General features: G+C 35.4%; 1 protein-coding gene across 3 annotated transcripts in view; it reads right to left on the reverse strand.

Annotated features, from left to right (window-relative positions):
• The window catches only part of FAF1 (Fas associated factor 1), a 474,879-nt gene that overhangs the window by 357,911 nt on the left and 90,019 nt on the right, over positions 1-26,949 (reverse strand). Inside the window, exon 1 of one of the 3 annotated variants that reach the window (XM_034652351.1) lies at positions 8,610-8,644. The exons of the other annotated variants lie outside the window; for them this stretch is intronic. Coding sequence (XP_034508242.1) covers positions 8,610-8,641 — 32 coding nt within the window. The 5' untranslated portion in view covers positions 8,642-8,644. Of the gene's footprint in view, positions 1-8,609; positions 8,645-26,949 lie in introns of those variants that run through there. 3 annotated transcript variants of the gene reach the window in all.

Here is a 26,949-nt window from a genome sequence, read left to right on the forward strand (position 1 = left end):
AAAAGGGGGGTAATCAGAAGGGGGAATGAAACATGAGAGACTATGGACTATGAGAAACAAACTGAGGACTTCAGGGGAGGGGGGTGGGGGAATGGGATAGACTGGTGATGGGTGGTAAGGAGGGCACGTATTGCATGGTATACTGGGTATTACACGCAACTAACGGAGCATCGAACTTTACATCGGAATCCGGGGATGTACTGTATGGTGACTAACATAATAGAATAAAAAATCATTAAAAAAAAAAAAAGTCGATCACATTGCACTATTATGTGCAATGTGAAGCCTCCATCTTCTCTCTCCTTTATTATTCCAATAGCCTCCTGATTTCCTTGCATTGCCCTTGCTCATCTTCAGTATGGCCATAATGAAGCTATTAAATGAAGCTATTAAAATGTAAGTCAGACTATGTCAATCCTCTACTCAAAATCTTTACTTTTTACTCTGAGATAAAAAGACAACATCCTTAATATGCCTTATTTCTCCCTCTCTCCTATAATCTCTAACTTCACCTCCTCCTCCTTTCCTGAGCCACACTTGTCTTTTTGATGTTCCTGGAAAATGGAAGGCTGATTTCCCACTTCACGGTATTTATGGTTACTATTCCCCCCTGCCCCCCCGCTTGAAATGGTCCTGCCCCCAGATACATGGTGCATTCACTAACCCTCTTCCTCCAGGTCTTTATTCAATTGTCACCTGCCCACTTTTTCCAGAAAACTACAGAGCTCTGCCCAACACACTTTTATCCTCCTCCCCTGTTTTGTTTTTTGGGGGTTTTTTTCCCTGAGAAATGATCATTTTCTGGGGTGCCCGGGTGGCTCAGTCGGTTAAGCGACTGCCTTCAGCTCACGCCATGATCCTGGAGTTCTGCATCAGGCTCCCTGCTCAGCAGGGAGTCTGCTTCTCCCTCTGCCCCTGACCCCACTCATGCTCTTTTTCACTCCGTCTCTCTCTCTCTCTCTCACAAATAAATAAAATTCAAAGAAAAAAAGAAATGATCACTTTCTAACACTCTCTGTTACTTACATCATTTATTGTCTGTCTCCTCCTATGAAAATGTAAGCACCATTGAAAGACAGAGATTCTTACCTGTTTTGGTTCACTGATATATTCCTACCACTGAGAAGAAATCTTTGCATATAGTAAATGTTCAATAAATACCTTCTGGTGAATTAATATTCATCAGATTTCTTTTGGGACCGAATGAAGAGGGAAGGAAGCATCTGTCGTGTGCAAAGAACTACGTAAAATAAATTACACATCATTACATGTCTCATTTAATCCTCACTCTATGGAGCAAACATGATGAAGAAAATGATATTCTGAGAGAATAAGTGGTTTATCCAAGATCATACAGGGTAACATTCAAATTCAGGCCTCTCTGACTCCCAGAAGTCCCGATCTTTTCACCACAAAGTAATTTGGGGTTTTTTTTCCATACAACATTCCAACAACATAGATGAAAGGGTACACCTTCTGTTTCAGATGAACACAGTATAAATCTCTACTAATAATACTTATATTTATTAACAATACTAATATCCTTGGATCACTAACTCTATTTTAGAAACTGAGATATTAATGTATCTTTGATCTGTGTCTGTATGGGTGAAGGGAAGGTGTTGGTTGGGGTGAGCAATTTTGGGTAAGGGGAGAAGTTTGACTTATTTCCATCAATATGATCATTCCTAGAAATGAACGACATCAAATTCCTAAGGTTATAGAACACTTTCCAGACTACGGCTACCCAAAAGAACTTTCTGCAATGATAGAAATAATTTATATCTGCATTGTATAATACACTAGCCACTAGCCCCATGTGGCTATTGATCACTTGAAGTATAGCCAGTGTGACCAAGGAACTGAATTATAATTTAATGATTAACATATAATCATTAAATTAATCATTTAAATTCAAATACCCACATAAGGTAGTAACATCTAAATTGGATGTGTCTATATACACTGTTCTAGACTCTCCATTCCACTTCAGCCATATCCTTCACCTCACTCACTTGTTCACTTGTAATACTTTGAACCACTTTAGATGATGCTACTGCATATATGGCAAAGTTCTTTTCCCACAACTGTCCCAAAGGAAAAAAGAAATTACCCTATAGTTGAGTCTTTCAAACTATTTTATTTTTGAAAAAGAAAAAACTGTTTACAAAAGCCAAAGAATCTAAAACAACTTCAGGCAACACTAGTTTTGGATACTGAAAACAGGCTCCCTGATGCGATCAGCTTAAAAAGATGGCAAACAACTTCAGCACAGACTTTGTAATGGGGGGGATAATAATTTCACAATTAAAACTTTAGGTGCCATTATAAATAACCCTGTTAAAGACTGGGTTTGAAAGGTTTTCATGGCAGAGCTCATGAATAGCAAAAGAGTTCTTGTGACTCGAGATTAAAATAGAGATTTTTTTACATGCTCTATCTCAACCCACTTAAACAAAAATTAAGATCATGTGCTCTGAAAAATTGGGAGACTAACTCTGGTTAGTAAAGAAGACGCTAATGTTTAAAATGCATGTGAAAGGTTTGAATAATGTTTCACAAAGTATAAAAAAGGTAATACTTTAACACAATATTTTATATAATTTTAAATCTGTAGGTATAACTTAATAAGCTAAACTTAATGCCTATTTCTTACACAAGCTTAAAAAAAGTTTACATATTCAGGCTGATCAAAATATTTTCATTATCTTGTCACTGAGAAAATGAGAACCATCTTCTATTTAGACATTTACAATAAATTATTTTTATTTTAAAAACAGCTCCATCCACTCCAGCCAATAGTCAAAAGGCCCAACTCAAGTCTCTCTTCCTTCCCCCACCATTCTCAATCATTCTCACTCTCTCTCAATTTTTATTGCCTAAACCTACTTGAAGACACTTAGTTTCCACATGTTTTGTCTTATAATATTTATGCTTTTTTCCCCACCTATGTGTTTTTTGTCCTCAAATAGAGCCTAAGCTCACATAGGCAAGAGCCATGAATTACTTCTTTGCATTCACCATAGCACTTAGAGCTGAGTGATTTCTAGAAGACAGAACGAAAGCTATGGACCTAGTGCTCCAAATATCTAAGGAATGACAAAACAAAATTGTTCTCAATTTACTATACAATAGACTTGCAGGACAATTCCTCAAGCTCAATAAATTTGAGCAATGTGTACAAGGTCAGCACGATTAAAATTCAGGTTCTTTCCAATTCTGAACTGTTGATCCATAACTGACTAACTACCATCTGACTGACACACTGTTTAAAAACTCTAACACCTTCCCCACACCACTACCCTCACCCTCTCCCACTCCTTCCACTGCCACCACCAAAAGGTATGAAAGGCAGAAGAGAGGAAGATGGAGAAGGAAAGACAATAATAGTTACCGGCAGCAAAGAATATACGTGTGTCCAGGGCACACAATTCCATGGTAAATTAATCCATGTCCACTTTGGAAATGTCTTGGGTACTAATAATTAGGTAACAGCACAGACATTCCCACTCAGAAAAGAATCACAATTAACAGAAGATAAGGGATCACAAATAATTAAGGCCTAAACATAAGCAGTATGAATCATTTATTATCCTGCCAAATCAACAAAGGGAAAAGGCTCCAGGCTGATGAGAATCAAAAACTGAGACAACCCAAATCTTTTCTTCACTGCTTAATATCATCGGGGACAGGAATAAAATAAATATATACAGCGAATGCAATACAGTAATTAATAATTCCATTTCTATAGTTAGAGATCTAAGTTGAGATAAGAAGTCTATCACTGACAAAATGTGTCATTTTAGGCAAGTCAATATACAAAATGGGAAGTGATAATAACACTTATTTCCTAGGGTGGTTGTGAGAATTGATGAAAAAAATGGATAAAAACTACTCAGGATAAGACCTAATGTATGGAAAGTAGCCAATATACTTATTTTTTATTTGAAGTAGGAGAGCTGAGCTTTTCCATTTGGTTTTCATGCTATGAGCAAAGCAATTTCAGGTAATAAGAGTGTTAGACTGGAAGTCAGTAGATTTGGGTTCATGACCTGGTTTTCTCAATGACTTGTTCTTTGACCTTGGCCAATTTCTTCATCTCCTAGAGCCGTTAAGTTAGCAAATCTGTAAAAATAAAGGGGCTGGGCTAAACAATCTTGTATTATTCAGCATTCTCCAGAGAAAGAGAACTAACATGGTATTTGTGTGTATGAAGAGGGAGAGGGAGAAGAAGAAAGGGATTTATTTTAAGGAACTGGCATATCCAATTACGGAGGCTGGTAAGTCCAAAATCTAGAGGGTGGGCCAGCAGGCTGAAAACCTAGGGAAGAGTCAATGTTGCAGTTCAAGTATGAAGGCCATCTACTAAAGAATTCCCCCGTGCTCTGGAAAGGCCAATCTTTTGTTCTAGTAGGCCTTCAACTGTTTGGATGAGGCCCACCCACATTATGCGGGCAATTTGCTGTACTCAAAGTTTACCCGTATCAGGAAAGGGGTCAAGGTGCCAGATATAAAAGAATGAACAGAAAGAGACACAGTCACCAAAACCATAAAACTCCTAGGGAAAAACATAGAGGAAAAGCTTTGTGAGACTGGACCTGGCAATGATTTCCTAACTATCACACCGAAAACATGAGCAACAAAAGCCAAAGGGCAGGGGAGGCAAAGCAGAAGGATACACGAAACTAAAATTTCTGTGCATCAACGGACACAATCAACAGAGTGAAAAAACAACCTATAAAATGGGAGAAAATATTTGCAAATCATACTTCTGATCCTACAACTCAGTAACAAAAGATCAAAAAATTCAATTTAAAAATTGGAAAAGGACTTGAACAGACATTTCTCCAAAGATGATATAGTAACAGCCAATGAGCAAATGAAAAGACCCTCAACATCACTAATCATCAGAGAAATGCAAATCAAAACAGCAATGAGATATCACTTCACACCCATTAGGATGGCTACCACAAAATTAATTAATGAATTAAATTTTAAAAAGTGTTGGCAACGATTTGGAAATATTGGAGCCCTTGTGCCCCTTATGCACTGTTGATGGGGCTGTAAAATCATGTAACTCCTACGGGAAACAGTAAAGACCGTCCTCAAAATTAAAAATAGAATTAACATATGATCCAATAATTCCAATTCTGGGTATACATCCAAAAGAATTGAAAGCAGGGTCTCAAAAAGATATTTCCATACCATGTTTCTACAGAAGCATTATTCACAACAGCCAAGAGACAGAGGCAACCCAATCACTTCTGATGAATGAATGGGTAAGGAAAATGTGTGATATACATAAAATGGAATATTATTCAGCCTCAGAAAGGAAAGAAATACTGTCAAAGGCTGCAACATGGATAAACCTGGAGAACATTATGCTAACTGAAATAAGCAAGTCACAAAAACACAAATACTGTATGATTCCACTTATCTGAGGTATCTAAAGTAGTCACATTCACAGAAACAGAAAGTAGAATGGCGGTTACCAGGCAGGGTCAGGGCGGATGGGGTGGTGGAGGCGGAGACAGATAGTCATTATTTAATCAGTATAAAGTTTCAGTTTTACAAGATGAAAAATTTCTGGAGATGGGTTTACAACAATGTGAATACTTTCAACACTGTTGAACTATACACTTAAAAATGGTTAAGATGATAAATATTATGTTACATATGTTTTATCAAAGGGGAAGGAGGATTAAAATAAATATTCTCCGAAAATGGCTTCCTCCCTAAAACGTCAATAATATATAAACTTCAAAAATACTTACGTTAGCAGATTCTTATATTGGTTAATTGATAGTCAACATTTTTTAATACAGGACTCTGGTCAAAAGCAGGTAAAAAAACAATTAGTAATGTATATATAACAGACCACTTAACTATAAAGGTTAATTGCTCCTCATTTTGAATAAGGCCTCTAATAATCCTTCTGTGATCTCTAATATTCCTCAGCACTCTATTAAAATTTCTCTCATACCAGGCAGTTAAGTGCCTTCAGCTCAGGTCATGATTTCAGCGCCTTGAGATTGAGAGCAACCCCCCGCCCCCCGCCCGCCCCCGCCCGCGCCAAAGGTGGCTGCTCAACAGGGAGTCTGCCAATCCCTCTTCCTCTGCCCCCACCCCCACACTCTTGCTCTCACTCACTCTCTCTCAAATAAATAAATAAAATCTTTGAAAAAAAATTCCTCTCATACCAAACGAACAAACATCAGACCTGGAGCTTAGAATATGTGAAATGTTACAGGTAATAAATAAGCAATAAACATACAAATAAATATCTCATCAGTTTCCAACAAGGAAAAGTAACCAATACCGGACAGATCAATAGAGGGACTTCAATAAGAAAAACTACTTTTAAGAATATTGGAAGAACTAAAAAGGTTGAAAACGTTATGCTGAGTGTAAAAAGGCTGACACAAAAGGTTACATATTGTATAATTCCTTTTATATAATATATCCACAATAGGAAAACCCACAGAGACAGTAAATTAAAGGTTACCAGGAGGTGGAAGGAGGGGGGAAAGGGAAGAATTTCTTCATGGGTCTGGGTGTTTTTACGGGTAATGAAAAAGTTCTGAAACCAGAGTGAGCTGGCAGATGCGACACACTGGGAGTACACTAAAGACCACTGAATTGTACACTTTTACATGGTTGATCATATGTTACGTGAATTCTACTTCAATAAGTCATTGTCGGGCAACCTAGCAATAAGCAACAACAGGAAGTCCTACTACCCCAACAAGGGTGGCGATACCAAGGAAGAAAGTATATTAAGAGAGTCTATAAGCCAAGGGCACCCAGTAGGAATGGGGACCATGGAAGAGAGGCTGCCCAGCAAGAGATGGAACTCTGGAAGGAGCCAGAGACATACAAAAAATGGAATCACTACAGGAGACTCCACAGAAACAAGAAGAGAAGAGGCAAGGGGCAGCTGGGGGGCCCAATTGGTTAAGCATCTGACTCTTGATTTCGCCTCAGGTCATGATCTCAGGGCTCAGTGCTGGGCATGGAACCTGCTTAAGATTCTCTGTCTCTCCTTCTCCCTCTATGCCTCTACCCCTCCCCCAAAGCTTCCATGCTCTCTCTCTCTCTCTCAACTTCTCTTTAAAAAAAAAAAAAAGCCAGAGATAAAGGGCAGATTACAATCAAAGAAATGGCAGTGAGAATGGCCACTAACTTCCCATCAGAAACAAAAAAGGCCAGAAGATAATGGAATGATATCTTCAACTGAAGTCCTAAAGGAAAATAGTGATCAACCTGTAATTCCACACCCAGGGAAAACATTTTTCAAGAATAAAGGAAAGGGAAACGTAGATGTTTCAGACAAACTAACCCGGGAAGAGTTTGCCCCCATCGTATCTGCACTAATGCAAACTCTAAAGTATATACTACAGCAGAAGGAAAATGATCCCAAATTGAAGGCAAAGATGAAAAAAGAACAAAGAAAATGGAGGGAAATGTAGGTAAATCTAAACGAAAACTGACTGCAGAAAACAATGACAACAATAATTTGAGAGGTTTAAAATTTTTTCTACAAAACTAAAGTACCTAACAAAATAAACAGTATATATACATAAGTTGAGAGGAATGTAAGGAAAATAAACAGCTGTAAGATCCTTAAAATGTATTCATTTTAGAGTTTGATGAGTCAAATATCCATTGTCTGATTTCCAAAGAAATTTGCCAGAAGATTTTTAAAGACTATATAATTACCAAATGGGAAGAGGAAAGGGATACAAAGGAGTAAGGAAAATAACCAATGTAACAGAAGAGGGAAAACAGAACATTTCTACAAAGCACATAACATCATATATTTCACCCTAAATATACAAGTAATTACATTAAATCTGGCTGTTAAAAATGATAAGCTTGAAATGCAAAGATTATAGGGGTTAAAGATAACTCATCAACCAGCTGTATATTATCATGAAGCAACACATTAAAATATAGTAATACAGAAAGGTTAACAATAAAGGGTAAAAAGAAATATACCAAGAAAACACTACCCAAAAGAAACTGTGTACCTATATTAAAATTAAACAAAACAGAATACAAAGCCAAAAACATTTCTAGAGAAAAAGAAAATAAAAAGGGAAAGGTTCAGTCTGCTAGGAAGTTATAATAATTCTAATATTTGCATGTATCTAATAATACAGCCCAAACGCACAAATGAACAGCATCACGCACAAAAATTAACAAAACCACAATCATTGCAGGAGATTTTAATATATCATGTTCAGTAACTGATAGAACAAGCAAACAAAAATAAGAAAAGATTTATAAGATTTGAACAATTTAATATACTTGATCCAATGGACTTACATAAAACACTACACCCAACAACTGCAAAGTGAAAATATTTCTAAAAACACAGAAAACAATAAACAAATTGAATCACAAATTAGGTCATTAAGCAATGTATTAGCTATCTACGGTGTAACAAATTACCACAAACTAATCAGTTTAAAACAATACTGATTATCTCATAGTTTCCGTTGGTCAGCAACCTAGGCATGGCTTAGCTGGGGATCTCTGCTTCAGAGTCTCTCACAAGGCTGCAACTGGTGTGTCTACCAGAGTTGGGATCTCATCTGTAGGCTTACCTGGGAAAGGATTTCCCCATTTCCAGGCTCATTTATATGGTTTTGGGGACGATTCCATTACTTTTGGGCTGTTGGAGTTCTTTGCCACTATTCCTCACCAACACGGTAAGTTGCTTCATCAAAGCCAACAAGAGAGAAAGTCTCTAGCAAGACAGAAGTTAAATCCTATGTAACTTAATCAAAGAAACGATATCTCATCACTTTGGTGTACAGACGGTCCCCAAATTAAGATGATTCAACTTAAATTTTTTTTTATTTTATGATGGTCAAAAGCAATACACATTCAGTAGAAATTGTACTTCAAATTTTAATTTGGATCTTTTTCTGAGCTAGTGATATGCAGTACAATACTCTCTTGTGAAGCCAGGCAGTGGCAGCAAACTGCAGCTCCCAGTCAGCTATATAATCACAAAGTTGTGATGACACTTACAATCACTCTGTACACATACAATCATTCTTTCACTTTCAGCATGGTATTCAATAAATTACATGAGATATTCAACATCTTATTATAAAATAGGCTTTGTGTTAGATGATTTTGCCCAACTGAAAGCTAATGTAATTTTCTGAGAGTGTTAAGGTAGGGAAGGCTAAGCTATGCTGGTTGGCAGATTAGGTGTATTAAATGCATTTTCAACTTACTATGGGTTTATTGGAACACAACCCCATCATAAGTCAAGGATGATCTATCACAGATCCCACTCAAAGTGAGGGAAGGGTATTAAACAAGTGCATGAATATGCAGAGGTAGGAATCACAGGGAACCATCTTAGAGTCAGCCTGTCACAGAAAGTATCAATAAATTGCAAAGGCCTGAAATCATACAAAGTGTACTCTCCCAAACTAATATAACACTGTATGTTACCTATACTGAATTAATTACTCATACTGCTGTAATTATGGCACAAACCTTTAACAAAGATTACTTTTTAAAAAATCAGATGTTTGAAATTTTATACATATAAATATATCCATGTGAATTCTAAATAAATACTTGTGAATTTGATTGTTTGCATTCCTCTGATTAAACTCTCCACTATGTCATGTAATAACATATTTCTAAAAAATTGACTTGTAATTGAAATGTCTGGATCTCCTATGGATCTGTTTCTCCAGGTTTTCAGTAAAATTTTTAGTTATGGCATGCCTTCTTATTTTTCACTGAGTAGATCAACAGAAACAAAACACTGAGAGATCTATTTGAGGTTCAACTGGTTTTTGCTCCTGGAAGACATCTAGGCAAAAATACAGATCATCTTACTATAGTCAAAGATTGAGGTGATTCAAAATTGGGCCTCATTTCTCCTGAGTGCTGGTCTACTTTCAGTTTACCCCTATTCCTTAGGTATATTCCTTCAACGTCCCAAATGAAACTGGGATGTTCACCATAGCGCTCTGATAGGACCTAACCTATATTCTCTCTCATCCTTCTGACCCCCAACCCTGTGAAATTATGGAAATAAAAACTGAATGAAATTAAGAACTTCACAGATGGATTTAACATCAGATTAGACTTAACTAAAGAGATAATTAGTGAATATCAAATAAATCAGAAGAAAATCATCCAAGTGAAGCATGGAGAGACAAAAGAATGGAATAATGACTCAAAGACATATGGGACAGAGTAAAAGATATTACACATACATAACTAGATTCCAGACTTAGAAGAGAGAGAGAATAACACACAACCTTTATAAAAGGGACAGTACTAATATTTCCAAAAATTGATGGACATTAAGAGACATATTAAATAAACCCTAAGAACTCCAGGCAAGATAAATGAAAAGAAAGCCAAACCTAGGCACGTATTAATTAAGTCTCTGAAAACCAAAGAAAGAGAAAATCCTAAAAGCAGCCAAAAAGGAAAAGGTTTACTGTCTAGGAGCAAAAATAAATAGAAGAGCTGCTTTCTCCTCAGAAACAAAGGAAGCCAGAAGAAAATAAAATGTCTTCAAAGTAATGAAAAAAACAAACTTTCTTGACCTATAATGTTATTTCCAGTTTAAAAAAAAAAAAAAACTTTTCAAAAATGAAGTTAGAAAGGGAAGGGGGCGCCTGGGTGGCTCAGCCTTTAAGCATCTGCCTTCGGCTCAGGTCATGATCCCAGGGTCTTGGGATCAAGCCCCACATTGGGCTCCCTGCTTGGCAGGATGCCTGCTTCTCCCTCTCCCACCCCCCTTGCTTGTGTTCCCTCTCTCGCTGTCTCTCTCTGTCAAATAAATAAATAAAATCTTTAGAAAAAAGAAAAATAAAAGGTGAGATAAAGACATTTTGAAAACATATTTAAGATTTTTTGTTAATACACCACAATAAAACAAAACTAAAAGATGTTCCTCAAACAGAAGAAAAATGGCATGAGATGGAAAATTCAGAAAGGAATAAAAAGCAACAGAAAGAGTAAACAGAAAGTAAATCTAAATGCACATTGACAGTATAAAGCAATAATGATGTCTTATAGGGCTTAAAATGTATGCAGAATTAAAGCATAAAACAAAATACATAAAACTTAAAAAAACGATAAATGGATATTAAGTGTTGTTCTAATGTCCTTGCTTTGAACAGCAGTAAAACCATTTACATTAGGTTTTTAAAAATCAGGGGTATGTGTTTAACCTCTATCATAATCACATTAAGAATATATAATAAACAAAGACTGTATATCCTTGCAAGACACAAGGTTATGACATAAAAGTTACATACTTTCCTATATACCAGCAATGAACAATTCTAATTTGAAATTTAAAACAGTATCATTTACATGAGCACCCCAAAAATGAAATATTTAGGTCTAAATCTAACAAAATTCCAGCCACAGACAGTTCCCTGATGAATTCTACCAAACATTTAAGGATGAAAACACCAATCTTACATAAACTCTTCTAGTAAAAGAGATACAACATTTCTGAACTTGACCTATGAGTGATGTTGCCAGATAAAATACAGGATGCCAAATTAAATGTGAATTTCAGAAAAGCAATAAATTTTTTTTAGTGTAAGTATATATGGGATTTTTATTTGCTAAATCTAGCAACCCTTTATGAAGCCAAATAAGCTTGGTACCAAAATATGTTACAATTACAAGAAAAGAAAATCATATGCCAGTTTCTCTCAAAAACACAGATGCAAAATTCCTAAATAAAACATCAGTAAAGTACATCCAGAATTAAATGAAAAATAATATATAACATTCAAATATCAACCAGTGTAATTCATAACATTAACAGAATAAAGAAGAAATTTTCCATGGCCATTTCAATCTATGCAGGGCAAGCACTTAATAAACTTCAATATCAATTATAATTGCTAAAAGATATATTAAAAAAAAAAGGCATTGAGAGAAATTTCCTTAACTTCATAAAGGGTTGCTACAGAAAATCTACAAGTAACATAACTTCTAGTTTAAACACTGAAATCTCCGTCTGTAAGAATGGGAATAATTCTAGTACCATTCCTTTCGACACTGTCCAAGAGGTCTGAAGCAGGAAATATGCCAGAAAAACAAATTCAATGTATTGAAAAAAATAAATGAAAACTTAAAAACACACCATTTGTAACATTATCACAAAAGTTTAATTATCTAGAGAATATCTAATGAAAAAGTATGAGACTACAAAAAAGAGAAACAGAAAAGTGTACTAAGAGACATTAAAACCAAGTTCAAAGAATGGAATGATACTCTGTGGATTTGAAGACATTATGTTGTAAAAACGTTAATTCTCTTTCAGATTCATCTTTATCAAATTCATCCTCAAATTCAATACAATTTCAATTATAATTGTGGCAGATTTTTGGTATGAATTAATAATCTGTTTATAAATATATATGAATATGCAAAGATCAAGAACAACCAAGACAATCTTGGAAAGGACAAAGCTTAAAAATCTACACCCCTACCAGATTATCAATATTCTTTTTAAAATTTACAGTCAATACAACAGGGTAGTATTGAAGCAAGGAAAAAACAAATAGTTTTTACAAATGGAACTGTAATAGTTGAGAAACAAATCCACACATGTAGGAACACTTGATTTACGATAAATATGGCACTGCAGAGAAGCAGGGAAAGAATGGTCTTTTCAGTAAATGACAGTAAGTCAAGTGGATATCCATGACCAAAAAAACAAAAACAAAACAAAAAAAACCTGAGCCTATCTCATACAACCACAAAAATCAACTCCAGATAAATTATAATTCTAAATGTAAAAGACAAAGACGGTAAAGCATCTAAAGGAAACATCCAGAAGAACATCTTTATGAGCTTGAACTAGGCAGAGATTTCTTTAAAACATGGGACCCAAAAAGCAAATTCAAGAAATGAAAAAGATTAACAAATGCAGCTACATTAAAATTAGTCTTTCCTCTTCATTAAGGACCCCATTAAAGGAGCAAAAGGCATGCTTCAGGATGGAAGAAGATCTTTACAACACATGCAGCAAAGGGCTCCTAACCAGAAAACATAAAGAACTCCTGCAAACAAACAGGAAAAAGACATATACTCCAATAGAAAAGTAAGAGATTTAAATAGGTACTCAAAAAGGAGCATACCCAAATGACCATTAGTAATCAAGGAAGTAAAACCCCAATGAAATGCCTCTACATGTTCAAGAAGTATAAAAATAAAAAGGTGACAATATCAAGTTCTGGAAAGGATGTAGCGCGACTAGAACTCTCATACCCTGCCCACAGTAATGAAAGTCACGTAACCACTTCTGTGAAAGAGGTAGTGTGATACAGTCATAATATGGAAGGAAGCAAAGAAGGGAGGTCCATTACTGCAAGGAGCCCTACTCTAACATGAAGGTGAAAAGTGGAACCAGACCAGTCAGAAAGATCTGTTGTCTGGTGGGGCAGAATACACAAAAAAGCACTATCCTTTACCTACTGATTCAGTAAAGTCTCACAGTTTGGCTTTCGCAGTGTTACCTACTGTGAAATACTAACATTGTGTGCTGTAAACCATAAACTGATTCCCCCTCAAATAAGTGACCCCTCATTACAGCCTAACCTCAACAGTGCTGACACCCATTTGCTGTGTTGTCCAACACATTCCACAAGAGGAAAACAGGCATGTGTGCCAGGGTAAGTAGGAAATTGAGACTGCTGCTCAGGATTAAAAGCAGTTAAAGGCAACACCCCTTCCCAAAAGTCCATTCCTCTTTCAGAGCATTTTGTACTACTGAGTGGAAACATCAGGAACCAAGAAACTACCCACATACCCTTCTCTTTTTTTCCTATTCCACTTGTTTCTTCTAAACCCGTGCAGCTATCTTGCATCCTGTAACTGAGCTGCCAATTATTGACAAACCCAGGGCCAGCATTTCAGTTGTTTAAACCTCATAAGCCAAACTGCTCTTGCAAGTGAGTAAAATCTAAAAATGTATCATTTTAAATTAAAAAAGCATTATTAGTAGCTTGAAAAGAATTGTAGATAACAGAAGTGGTAATAGTTTGGTCATCAGAATCTAGCACACATGCACTTCCCAAACCTTGGCACCTTACTATGTCCCTTTTAGGGCCAGGTAGGCTGACGGATGGTGTCCGCATTGACATCATAGAAATTTAGATAAAACACAGTCTGTTTAACCTTCCCCTCATGATCCCAAGGGCGTCATTTAAGACACAGAGACATTTTAAAAAGTTGTTCTGTTTTGTGACAATCGTTAGATCAATTCAGACCACTAACTAGATCAATTCAGATTTACCACTTCAGCAACCAGTACATCTTTTATAAAACATTTCCAAGTTTTACCAACCTACATTTTATAATCTGAACAAAATCTGTTACTAGTTTATCACATAGATAAGCTGTCCTGTACTATAGCTTCCTCCTGGGCTCACAGTCTTATTTATCAACTCCAACAGCTTCTCATCTCATTTAAAATAAAAATATCTAAAATTTTACTAAAGAAAATTAAAAGGAAATATGAAGAAATGGGAAGCTATCCCTGAAATGAAAGACTACTGGAATTATGCCAATTCCTCCCAAGTTACCTTATAAGAACAAAGAAATTACAAGAGTAATACCAATATTTTTTGGAACGGAAACAAAATGATTCTAAAACCCATCTGGAAGAAAAAAAAAACAGCTGAAAAAGACAAAACATTTTTGTAGAAGAAGTGTAATGAAAAACCATTTGTCGATCATATGCAACAAGTATGTATTATAAAGCTACCTTTAGGAAAACCACTTCAAGCTAATTCAAGAACAGATTTCAAAAATCAAAGGGACCAAAGGAAACCCTACTATACAGAAAAATTCAACATACGCTAAAGGTGACATTTCAAGCCAAAGAAATACAGGAGTTGTAAACAAAAAAATGCTCCTAATTAACTAAAATTAACAACTGATTAACTGAGAAAAAAGTTAGCTAGCTATTTCACAATAACAGAACCTATGTGGGTTAACAAGTTAAATGTAAAAAAATATGAAAACACAACAGTGCTAGGAGAAATACATGCCTATGTTTAATCTGATCTTGCAGTAAAAAAAAAAAAGTATAAGCATACTGACAAAGGAAAAAATAAAAAAGAAGGTGATTTGGCCACATGAAAATAAAAATTGTGACATCCAAGAATGCCATAAATAAATTTAAACAACAAATGACAAAACAGGGAAAAAAATAGGTGCACATACATGATCGTTTAAAAAAAAACAAATCTCCATGTCTTTAGTAGACTGAATTATAGAACTAATTAAAAAATATTTTAGTAACAAAAAATGGACAATGGATACAAACCTCACAGGAAACAGATATAAATGAGCAGTGCAACATATGGAGGGTCAAAATCTCAACCAAAGAAATAAAAATTAAAACAAAATAACATGCTTACTTATCAGACTGTCAAATGCTCTCATGCACATGTGCACGTACACAAAAATATCCAGTGTTGATAAGAATCATCGAAACGGCTTTCTTACATTTGCAAACAAAGGAAGCCTTTCTGGAGGTTAATTTGATACACTATAAAAATCATTAAATAGGGTCAAGGAGAGAGATCCCTTTAAAGCAATAACTCTATTCTCAGGTATTCATTTTAAGGAAATAATAATAAGGAATTTTCTTAGCTGATTTTTCTACAAGGATATTCTCTGTCGTGTTTATATTATAAAAAATCAGAACAAACCAAATGAACAATAACTGAAGGCTGGTTACATACTACAGTCCATAACAGGATATGGTGAGGCCATTCAAACTCATGCTTTGTAAAAATGTTTTATGACATTTAAAAAGAACTATTAAAAATAATTTATAAAAGAATAATCTGGGGGAGAGGTTTTTTAAGTCAAATTATCAACAGTATTTACTTACAACTAGATGGAGAGATAGCTGCTCTATATTTTTATAAGTTTTATAAAATGAATTCATAGGACTTATATAATTGTAAAAACAGGGGTAAATTTGAAATATACAATTACATCTGAAATATATTTTCAATTTAAAATGTAAAACTAGAGACTAGCTTCCTCTGTCATTTCTATTTTTATTTATTTTATTTTTTTGTCATTTCCATTTTTAATTTGGAGGGATATTTAAAGGAAGTTTTAAAACATTATATGGCTGGATAGGATAAGCTATGCTGCGGTAATAAATAATACCCCAATTCTGGTGGTTTAACAAATCAGAAAGTTTATTTCTCATTCATGCAAAATCTGCTGAACATATGGGCAACTTTCCAGGACACCTGTCTTCCATGTGGTAACTCAGTGAGTCAGGCCACTCCAATATTATAACTCCACCATATGAATACAGCTTCCATCATTGGCCACAGATTAGGAGGAAGGAAGAGAGGAGGGGAAAAGGAAAGAAAGGGGGAAGGGATGTCCCCATCTAACCTCAAAAGAGATAGAAAAATCAACTTTTCTATGCCCAGGAAGGAGTAACATGAAAAGGGATTTGGAAATTTATTATAGTATTTTCTCTGTCACAGTGTTCATAGGATTACTGCAATCCAGGATCAGGATGTCAGTGTTATGAAAAAACAGAAGTTTATTATTCATTCTCATTCCTCCAAATACTATGACTCAGTGGCACTTTAGAACCTACAGTTTCCTAAGCCACTCTCTTTCAATCCATAGTACCTTTATACCTGATACTACCTCTGTCTCAGTAACTTCCTTGTCTTCCTTCAAGATTCAAATGTCAACTCTTTTGTTAAGTCTTTCCTAACTCTTTCCTTATCCCTCCTGGGTCCCTCCACAACAAATACAGGATGAATACATACGTATATTCAGCATTGAATATAAGCCTCTATTACCCTGCTTGTCACATTGTATCATAGAAACTGAGGTCTATCTATATCTGCCTTCCAACTACACTGAGAGCTCCTTAAGAGTAAATAATCTGATCCATCTTCCTTTAAACCTGCCCCTGGTATATCGTTGGGGTTTATTAAATGTTTGTTGAACAAATGAATTAATATGATCATTAGAAAGGACTCCACCAATAAGAGCTATCTCAAATTGTCAGCACTCTAGTGCAATGGGTTGAATGGCATGCCAACAAAATTCATGTCAACCTATAACCTCAAAATTTGACCTTATTTGGAAACAGGGTCTTCATAGATACAAGGTAAGGACTGAGATAGTACTGGAAAAAGATGAGTCCTATATTCAATGACTGTATCCTTAACAGAGACAAAAAGTATACACAGAGAAGAAGGCTATGTGAAACTGGAGGCAGCCACTGAAGTTACACTGCCACAAACCAAAGACCACAAGAAGACATCAGAAGCTGAAATAGGCATGAAAGAAAGGATTCTCCCTAGATCCTTCAGAGGATCTGAAGATCCTCTGTTTAAAGACACCAAGTTTGTGGTAAATTGTTAAAACAGCCCTAGGAAACTAATATACTTGCTAGTAGAAATATCAATGCGCAATGTGGAAGGGAAAATACAAAGGGCAAAATGGGGAAAACAAACACATTTCCTCTCAACAGATCTGTAAATCTGGTGGAAGCATTATATAAAGCTTTTAGAGTGGTAGTTACATTAGCAACAGCTGCCTCAACATTGTTTCTATTGTCCTCTACTGGCAGAAAATATAGTTGTGGTGACAGGAACAAAAGTAATCATCCATGGTAATCATCCATGGCACTTCTCAGATTTAGTATCAATTCTGGTACCAAAGTTTTCCGGATTTCCTGACTGAGGTAATAAGCACCAGTAGCATCCTTATAGTACAGGAGAGATATTTTCTAAAGCTCCCAGCTGAACAAGTTTGAGAGCTCAACAAATGTTAAATTTAAGTGTACAACTGCAATAACACTAACAAGGAGACCTTCTCCACAGCGTATGCCCCAGTGAGGAAATCTCAAAACCAAAACTTCACAGCCTATGAACTTAATGAGCAGCATGTTTACATAGTTGAGGTTTTTTTGTTTTTGTTTTTTTCAAACTAGCGTTTTTCAATCTCTTTTTTCTCTCTTTATGCTTCTTTTGAGTGATAACCTTCTTTCTGTTTTTAGGGAGTGGTTTCTTCAAGTGGAAAAATAACATTTCCTATGTAAATCTGGAAATAGCTATGTCTCTGGTTATAAAGTTCCTATCTTTTATTCTTTTTTGAAGTTAAGGTAGAAATCAGAGGAAATTTAAGCCATTTACTCCCCTAGTTTCATTTCTCTCAAAATAGAAAATCTAGTTCTCTGTAGAAGTCCATATAGGCTTTCAATCTTGGAATCCATTTGAGGGGAAGGGCTACACAGAAGACAATCCATTCTGTCTTCACCATTTCAAATTGTAAAGCTTCTCTCATAATTATTTCTCCTTTACCAAATACTGATCCTGTACAAAATGCTCATTAAACCACATTATTCTCTTAACTGGTTTCTCTGCATCTATCCATTCTATACCCTTCCAATTTACATTCTGTCAAAGTGAAAGTCTTATAACACTGCTGTCAACGTGTCACATCTCTGCTCAAAAACCCCTCAGATGAAATCATAAAATCAGAGTCACTGAGAAAAATGGGTAGGTGTGAGAAAACAGTTAATTCGATCTGTCATTAACTGGATAACTGAGGCCTAGAAAGTTACACTAACTTGCCTAAGAGAGTATACCAAATAACGGACAGAGCCAAAACTAGAAATCAGGTTCTCCAATTACCATGTCAATACTGGGGATGAATTAAACATATAAATAAAAAAGTCACAACAACTCTATGAAAAACAGATATATGCCAGTGTCCCTAAGAAAAAGTATTTTCACAGTGTTAGGATTAGATGAAGGTCCATTAACATTTACTGACCATCTAATATGTGTGAGCTATGACCGTCAAGGAGTTCACAATTTTATAGTAAAAGGCAATGAAAACAGTTAAAATGTAGTTTTATAGCAAAAACATGTACAGGGCAAATAAAAAGCACCTAATTCAGCCAGAAAAAGTGCTATGGAGACTTCCAACAGGAACTTATACTTTCATATCTTGAAGAGTAAGTGTAACACAAGATGTGGCAAAGAGCTAGAGTAATAACAAATATGAGGGCATGCAGCCATGACAGACTATCTCAGCTGCAATTCATTTTTTCAGTGTGACTGGAAAATAAGGTAGATGTGAGGGAGGCATGTAAGGATGAGGAAGGAGAAGTAGGTAGGGTCTAGATTATATAAAGTGCTTTGTTTGCTGTTTTCATCCTATCAATGAAATGAAGCAATATGACTAGATTTGCTTTTTTAGAAAGTTCATTCTGTCAACAGCATGGAGGTTCTAAGGGAAATGAAGTAGACAGCCTGGGTGGCTCAGATGGTTAAGCCTCTGCCTCTGGCTCAGGTCATGATCTCCAGGTCCTGGGATCGAGCCCCATGTAGGCTCCAGCTCAGCGGGGAGTCTGCTTCTCCCTCTGCCCTTCTCCCTTATTCCTGCTCACTCTCTCTCTTTCTGTCTCTCTCTCTCAAATAAAGAAATGAATCTTAAAAAAAAAAAAAAAGGATACCTGTGGAATATCCAGGTGGAAGTGTGTAATGAATGATTAGATAGAGAGAGGACTCCAAGGCTTAGGGGAGAAATCTGAGCATGAGGGTAGCTGGCTATGTTCTTGGATATCTTTCTCAAAACCTCAAACTGTTCGTTTCTAAAATGAAGAAAACACCACCTATCTCATCTATTTCACAAAACGGGGACAGAATGTATATAATCCACTGTGTATGTTCTTTAAACTATAAGAAATTCTAAAATCATGGAATCACATTATTAAAATGCAGAAACCCAATTAATAATTATTGAGCATATAACGTATTTAAAAATCTCTTGCAAAAGACATGATTACAGATAAAAGTCAGACAAAATAAAGTAAGTTGCACCATCCTAATGTTAAAGTTTACTCTGTGTGGAGATTTTGCCCCCAGCATTTTTGTCTTCAAAATTTTCAAGCTAGAGAAAAGCTGAAAGAATAACACAATGAACACCAATACACCTTTCACATAGATTCAGTAACTGTTAACACTTGCCAAATTTACTTTCATTCTCCCTGGCCTTCTGCACTTACCTTTTCTTTTTGAAACATCTGAAAGTAAACTGTAGACATTATGAAACTCCACCCCAGCATTTAATCTGAAGAAAAAAGACATTCTCCTACATAAACCACCACACCATTATGACGTTCAAAAATTTTAGTATTGACCTTATATTGCATGTAGGATATAGTGCATATCTGAATTTCCCCAACTGTCTTAATTGTCCCTTTATAAGTGTGCACTGTTTTTGTTGTTCTTGTTGTTTTTGTTTTGGATTGAGATCCAGTTAAGGGTCATGCACTGCATTTAGCTATCTTGTTTCTTGGTCTCCTTTAATCTAGAACAGTTTCCCCAACTTTTTTCCTTCTCTTCTTTGCATGCGTGTGTGCGTGTGTGCGTGTGTGTGTGTGTTACATGCCATTAAAAATTTTATACAATAATCTACCATCTGTATTTGCCTGATTGTTTCCTCATGATTAGATTTCATTTAAACATTCTGGCAAGAATACTACATAGGTGATGCTCTTCTTTATGAAATTTGTAATATATTACATGTATTGATTTTAATGCAGAATCTATATGTTTAAAAGGCTAGTCAAATAATTTTCATTATGTAAGTTCAAAGACAACTGAAGCATAATTCTGACACCCAGAACAATTTGTACCAAATACATACCCAATCCATAAACTCAATTCAGCCAACAGCTTCATGAAAATAGTAGAAAATAGAGTTGAGAAAAGGAAAATTCCTCTATACTATGTGCCCCTTAAAACCAGAAAGTACCTCCCACCACCACCCCCACAAAAAAAATCAATTATAAAGGCATGCTCAACTCTGCAAACATTCTTTTGTTTTCCCCCTGCAAACATTCTTTGGTGTATTAAAATAGGATGGTTTTACAGACTGAACCACTGGGCTAAAGCGTGCAAATACCATCAGATGGTAGATGTTTTTTTTTTTTTTTTCAAAATTAAAAAAAAAAGTGAAAAATCTGTAACTAATATTCAACAACTGGTAACTTTGAAAGCTCTCAACAGTTAAGAAAATTTTATCCTGAAAAGTCCATGTAACCACAGCTATAGTATAAATGTATATATCGGCATGTATAGGATGGTAAATAGAAAAAAAATTATTTTAGAATCTCTCCGGAAAATATCTGCTGACAATCAATTGCTACCATAAATGCTACTGGTTGTGCAAACATAAACATTTTGAAAATCATAATCTTGTCTCAGAGTGATATATACACAGGATTTCACTCTATTCTGAAAATTCCTTAAACGTGGTAACTATAAATAATACATCATTATTAGTATTAAATACTAATAATTCTTTTTAAAGTTATAACAATACAAGTACCTAAATCAAATTCAAATTTATAACACAGACAAATCTTTCAGATAGTAAAGTTGGAAGCTAAAGAGAAGTTTTCGATACTTATTACCAAAGTATAAACAACTGAAGTGAATGTTCATTATTAAAATACTAGGGGGAATATATTCAACTAACTTAGCTCTACTATCAGCTACTCCTAAGATGTTCTTTTTTGATGTGTTCAGAGCACAAAGAACTCTCTTCAGCAAGGAACTGAAATGTCTGTTTTGTTATGTTTCATTTTCATAAAAAGGAATATACATCTATTAGCCTGCCCCTTGCTCAATGACTGCACATTTTTTGTTGGCACTATGTAAGAAAAGGAGGGAGTTCATTTCTGTAGTAACTAAATTTCTACTATTATTTTTATAAACGAAAACAACAAAAATCAAGTTGTTATGTATTCATGAAACATGTATGTTTACATTAGTTTATATTAGTGACACCGACACCAAGCAAATGACCACTACAGGATAGCCAACCACATACTTCAAGTTCACATACTACCAAGTACTCAAAATACACAAAACTTTCTGGTATGCAGGAAGTCAGGTATTTATAGACTTGAGCCTTTTTTCATATTTATATAAATTACTGTATCTCCAGGTGTTTTATTCAACCAGAATTTCATATGGCCTTGATCACTGCTGGCATGACAACACAAAAAGATGTTAGGAAATACATAGAAGCAATGGAGAAATGGCCTAACTATTGTTGATCATATTTTGAAAATCACACAGCATCTTATGCTTTCACAGAAAGGAAGAATGGGGGCTCCTGAGGATGCTCATTACCTGTCAGGTCCTTCCAACAACTATTTCCAGATGGCTATTAACCTGTTTATCTCTCAATACCAGTAGATAATTCAGCAAAACCAGTAATTTTTAAAAGAGGGGGGAAAAACTTGAACATGTTCTGCTGAAAATGAGTGCATTACAAATCAGATTCTATGACAGCCATCCCAAGATACAGAAAAAAGGTAAAAAAAAAAAATTTTTTTAAATGAAGGTTTATCGAAATTAATCAACTTGAAGACATTAAAAGCATGGATCCTGATTGCCTATACTTCAACACTATGAACAGACCCATTCCTCAGTGATATAATAGAACATTTCTATAAGTTTAAATGATTTTTAACAAGGGTGATAAAGTAATTTAATAAGGAAGGAATAATCCTTTCAAAAATGGTACTGGAACAACTTGACGTACAGGCATGAACAATAAACAGTTCATAAATTGAACATCAAAATTAAAATCCTCTATTTTCAAAAGACACCATTAAGAAAATGAAATGGTGAGCCATATACTGGAAGAAAATATCTATAATAAATATATTTGACAAAGAACTAGAACATTTAAATATATAAAAATATATAAAGAACTCATAATTCAGTGGAATAAGAAAATAAGCAATCCAAATTTAATACACAAAAGTCCTGAATAGATAAATCACTGAAGAATATAAATGACCTACAAACACATGAAGATTAACAAGGCATCTTTCTGTGATAATGGAAATGTTCTATATTCTGATGGGAAAATTAGTGATATAGGTGTACAGAATTGTCAAAATTCATCTAACGGTATATATTTTTTAAAGATTTATTTATTTGAGAGAGAGAGAGAGAGAGCACGAGGGGAGGGGCAGAGGCAGAGGGAGCAAGAATCTCATAGACTCTGTGCTGAGCACAAAGCCCGACACGGGGCTCCATCCCAGACCCTGAGATCATGACCTGAGCCAAAACCAAGAGTCAGAGGCTTACCCAACTGTGCCACCCAGGCACCACTAATCTAACTGTAATCTAACTGTATATTTAAGATCTATGCATTTCAACTTTATACAAATTATAACTAATAAAAATATTCCATAATGCCTAGTGTTGGCAAAGATAAACTTTGTTATCTATAAACTGGTACATTTCTCAAGTACAACCAGGCAGTTCATATCAAATTTGTTATCTATAAACTGGTACATTTCTCAAGTACAACCAGGCAATTCATATCAAATTTGACTGAGCAATTTTACTTCTAGGAATATGTTGCAAGGAAGTCGTCAGACAGTGGATTTAAGAGTATTTACTGCACCACTATTTTGTTTATAACAGAGAAAAATTAAGAAAGACCTAAACGGGGGTGCCTGGGTGGTTCAGTCAGTTAAGTATCTGCCTTTGGGTCAGGTCATGATCTCAGGGCCCTGGAATAGGGCCCCATGTTCGGAGGGAACCTGCTTCTCCCTCTCCTCCCTACTCGTGCTCTCTCTTGCTTGCTCTCTCAAATAAATAAAGTCTTAAAAAAAAAAAAGAAAGACCTAAATGTATATCAATAGAGGATTATGATACATCCTATACTGGAATACTACTCAGTCAATAGGGAATTATAACTTAGATTATTGAGGTAAGACTGGTACTGACACTATATATTACTGAAACTGGAAATCCCTCCAGACCCAGTCCCTTGGTGCATGGGTGTCATACTTTGACAAAAATTGCTAACCGTGAACATGAACTATGAGAGTGGTAACTGTAACTTTACATCTGAACTACAGTAGTAGGATAGCCCAAAGATCTGGGGCAGCAATGGCTCCATTGCAGATCTATAATAACAAGGTTCAACAATAACACATAATACATGACAAAGACCTGGGGCACCTGGGTGGCTCAGTCGGTTAAGAGTCTGACTCTTGATTTTGGCTCAGATCATGATCTTAGAGGCTTTGCACTCAGTGGGAGTCTCCTTGTCCCCCTCCCTATACTCCTCCCTCCACCCCCGCTCACATACACATGCTCTCTCCCTCTCTCTCTCAAATAAATAAATAAAATCTGTTAAAAAAAAAAAAAGACCTGTGATGACAGAGTCCTGAATCCCCCCAAAAACATATGTAAAGTTTTGTCTAAAGTTAAAACTTTTACATTTTTCTCTCATCCATAGGTTTCAAAAAATATAAAGATATTTATGATGCAAAAGAGCTTAAGAAAAAGTTATACATATGTACACATGCTTATACATAAGCACAGGAGAAAAGAAAAAAACAGACTACCAGGAAATAGACCACAATATCAAACAAAAGTTGTAGTGTAAGATCATAAGTGACTTTCTCCCTTGTTGTTTTTGTTTTCAATTTTATCAATAGCATCAGTGTACTGTTTGTGAATTAAAGCATAATTACATTTTAAAAATAAAATTAATCAGAAGAAACAGGCTAATGTTTCTTTGTCTTTAAGATTTCATTTGTTTCTCTGTCTTTAAGGTCTTAGTAAAAACGAAGATAAGGTAAGAACTCTAGGTCTTCAAAAAAAAAAAAAGAAAGATATGAAGTTAATTGAAAAGCAACATTTTGAATTAGTCAATCAACTAATATGATAACAGACAAATACTTAGAATGAAAAGTCAGATAGTAAAAGATTTTTAAAAAGAAGTTATTACAGTCAAAATAAAAATCCAGCTATGAAGCATAAAATTTTAAGGAGATCAATCAAAAGTATGGCTTGAATAAATTAATGATTCCAAAACTCCATTTTGACCATTAGTTTCTGTTTCCTTTCTTCCATCAAACCTTCATACCAGTTGCTAAGCAATATCTGGCTAAGTGCTGGACTATTATACTTCCTGACTAACTAGGAATGCTGGATCATTACATTTCCAGACTAAGTAAGAGATCTGGACTCTGTTACATTTCCTGACTGACTAGGAATGCAAGGGCCTCATTATACTTTCTAACTTACTTGGAATTCTGGACTTCATTTTATTTACTGACCAAAAGATCCTGTTATACTTTGTGTAAGTATATCAAGTCTTGTCACCCTAAATAGGAGTACTGGGTCCAGATACACTAACTGCACTGAACCTCATTATACTCATTCAGAGTACTTGTTACTCTGTCACACTGACCGCCAGAACAAATACTTCATTCTAATGTAAAACTCTAAGATTTTGAGCCCCTAATCAACACAGTCCAAATGGTCAAAGACAGACACAAAAAGAACTGACAGTCTGGGTAATGATTTCTTCAGAACAGTAGGAGCTTTTCCATTATTTCTTCCTTGTCATGTATTACATTGGCTTGCCATCTGAGGTCTACTGTAAGAGAACACTACTTTGGAACCCAAACCAATATAATTTTATATCATTCTTAAGCATGTATTTAAATGTTTCATGCATTAATGAGAAAATCATTTTTTAAATTATGAGTTATCAAATTGAAATGTTATTGATACATCCAAAATATTCATCCACAGGGTCCTACAAAATCAGGTCCCTATCTCTTGTTTTGACTTTTAGCATTCTCTCCCCTTTGCTCACTGCATTCTGGCCACATCAGACTTCTTTCTATCTCTTCCTCAAGACACTTGTTGGCCCCCACCTCAGGGCCTTTGCCTGTGTTCTTTCTTCTGTTTCTATAGTACTTTTCCCTCAGATCCTTACATGATTGGCTTCCCATTCAAATTAATAAATGAGGGATACAATCATTTTTGAATTATGCATTAGCTTTATAGAACACGGCAAGTGGAAGGAAGAGCGATATTACCAATACCAGTTATTTTGTCTAAAACCAAAATCTAAATTGCTACTTAAACATACTAGTAATCACAACTGATTTCAAAGACACATTAAAATAAATGTGGTTACAATGAGACATACATGTCCACTGTAGCTATTCAAAAGCAATTATATCACTTTTTCCTGCTAAATCTGGACATGAGCCCATAAACCTTAATACACTTCTTGAGGCAGACATTATCAATTGTCTTTGCACACAGTGAAAAAAAATTGAACAGAGTTGGCTTACATCTTAAAACTGTTTGCCATCTGTAGTATAGTGGAATATGGGAATATCAATCTAGAGTCAGAAGACCTGGACTTCAAGTTTTGGCCCTGCAGTATCACTATAATGATGGGACCAAAAAAAAAAAATCAGAAAAGTAGATACATAGGATCTGAAAGACAGTGTAAAGGTCACAGGACCCGTGAATTAATAGATCCTAGTGTGCTCAGCGGATTTTCTAAGTCAAGTTCTTAAAGGGTATGAGATGGGGATAGGAAACATGGATACCTGAAATTAAGATTATAAAAGAGGTGGCAGTGATTAGTAATGAAAAAGCTAAAGTCAAGACTATATCAGAGGGTGCCTGAGACAGGATAAATTTTTGACACGCTGGGAGGAAGGAAAGATTTGAAGTACCAAAAGATGGCATTCCAAATGAAGAACTTAGTAAGGAAAAAGGTAAAGATACAAAAAAGTTGGTGGGACTTGTTTGACTCTTAGGTCCGAATATATACTTTAACTACAGTCAGTGATTTAAAAAGAAAAAGAAAAAAAAAAAGAATTCCGTGACAACTCTTTTTAAAGTGAGCACAAGGTCTTGTCAGTAGAGAATACTGGAAGGACACTGCTGAGAAAAAAGGCCCTCTCCTGTAGTTTCCAGCTGCAGCATAGGTGTTGGAAATATGGGTGGGAAGTGAGGACACCCAGTGGAGTTCTACCCTAGTCATGAGCACAGAACGTGGTCTATCTACAAC

Source organism: Ailuropoda melanoleuca, chromosome 2 (genome assembly GCF_002007445.2).
Source record: "Ailuropoda melanoleuca isolate Jingjing chromosome 2, ASM200744v2, whole genome shotgun sequence".
In the NCBI taxonomy this organism is placed as follows: Eukaryota; Metazoa; Chordata; class Mammalia; order Carnivora; family Ursidae; genus Ailuropoda; species Ailuropoda melanoleuca.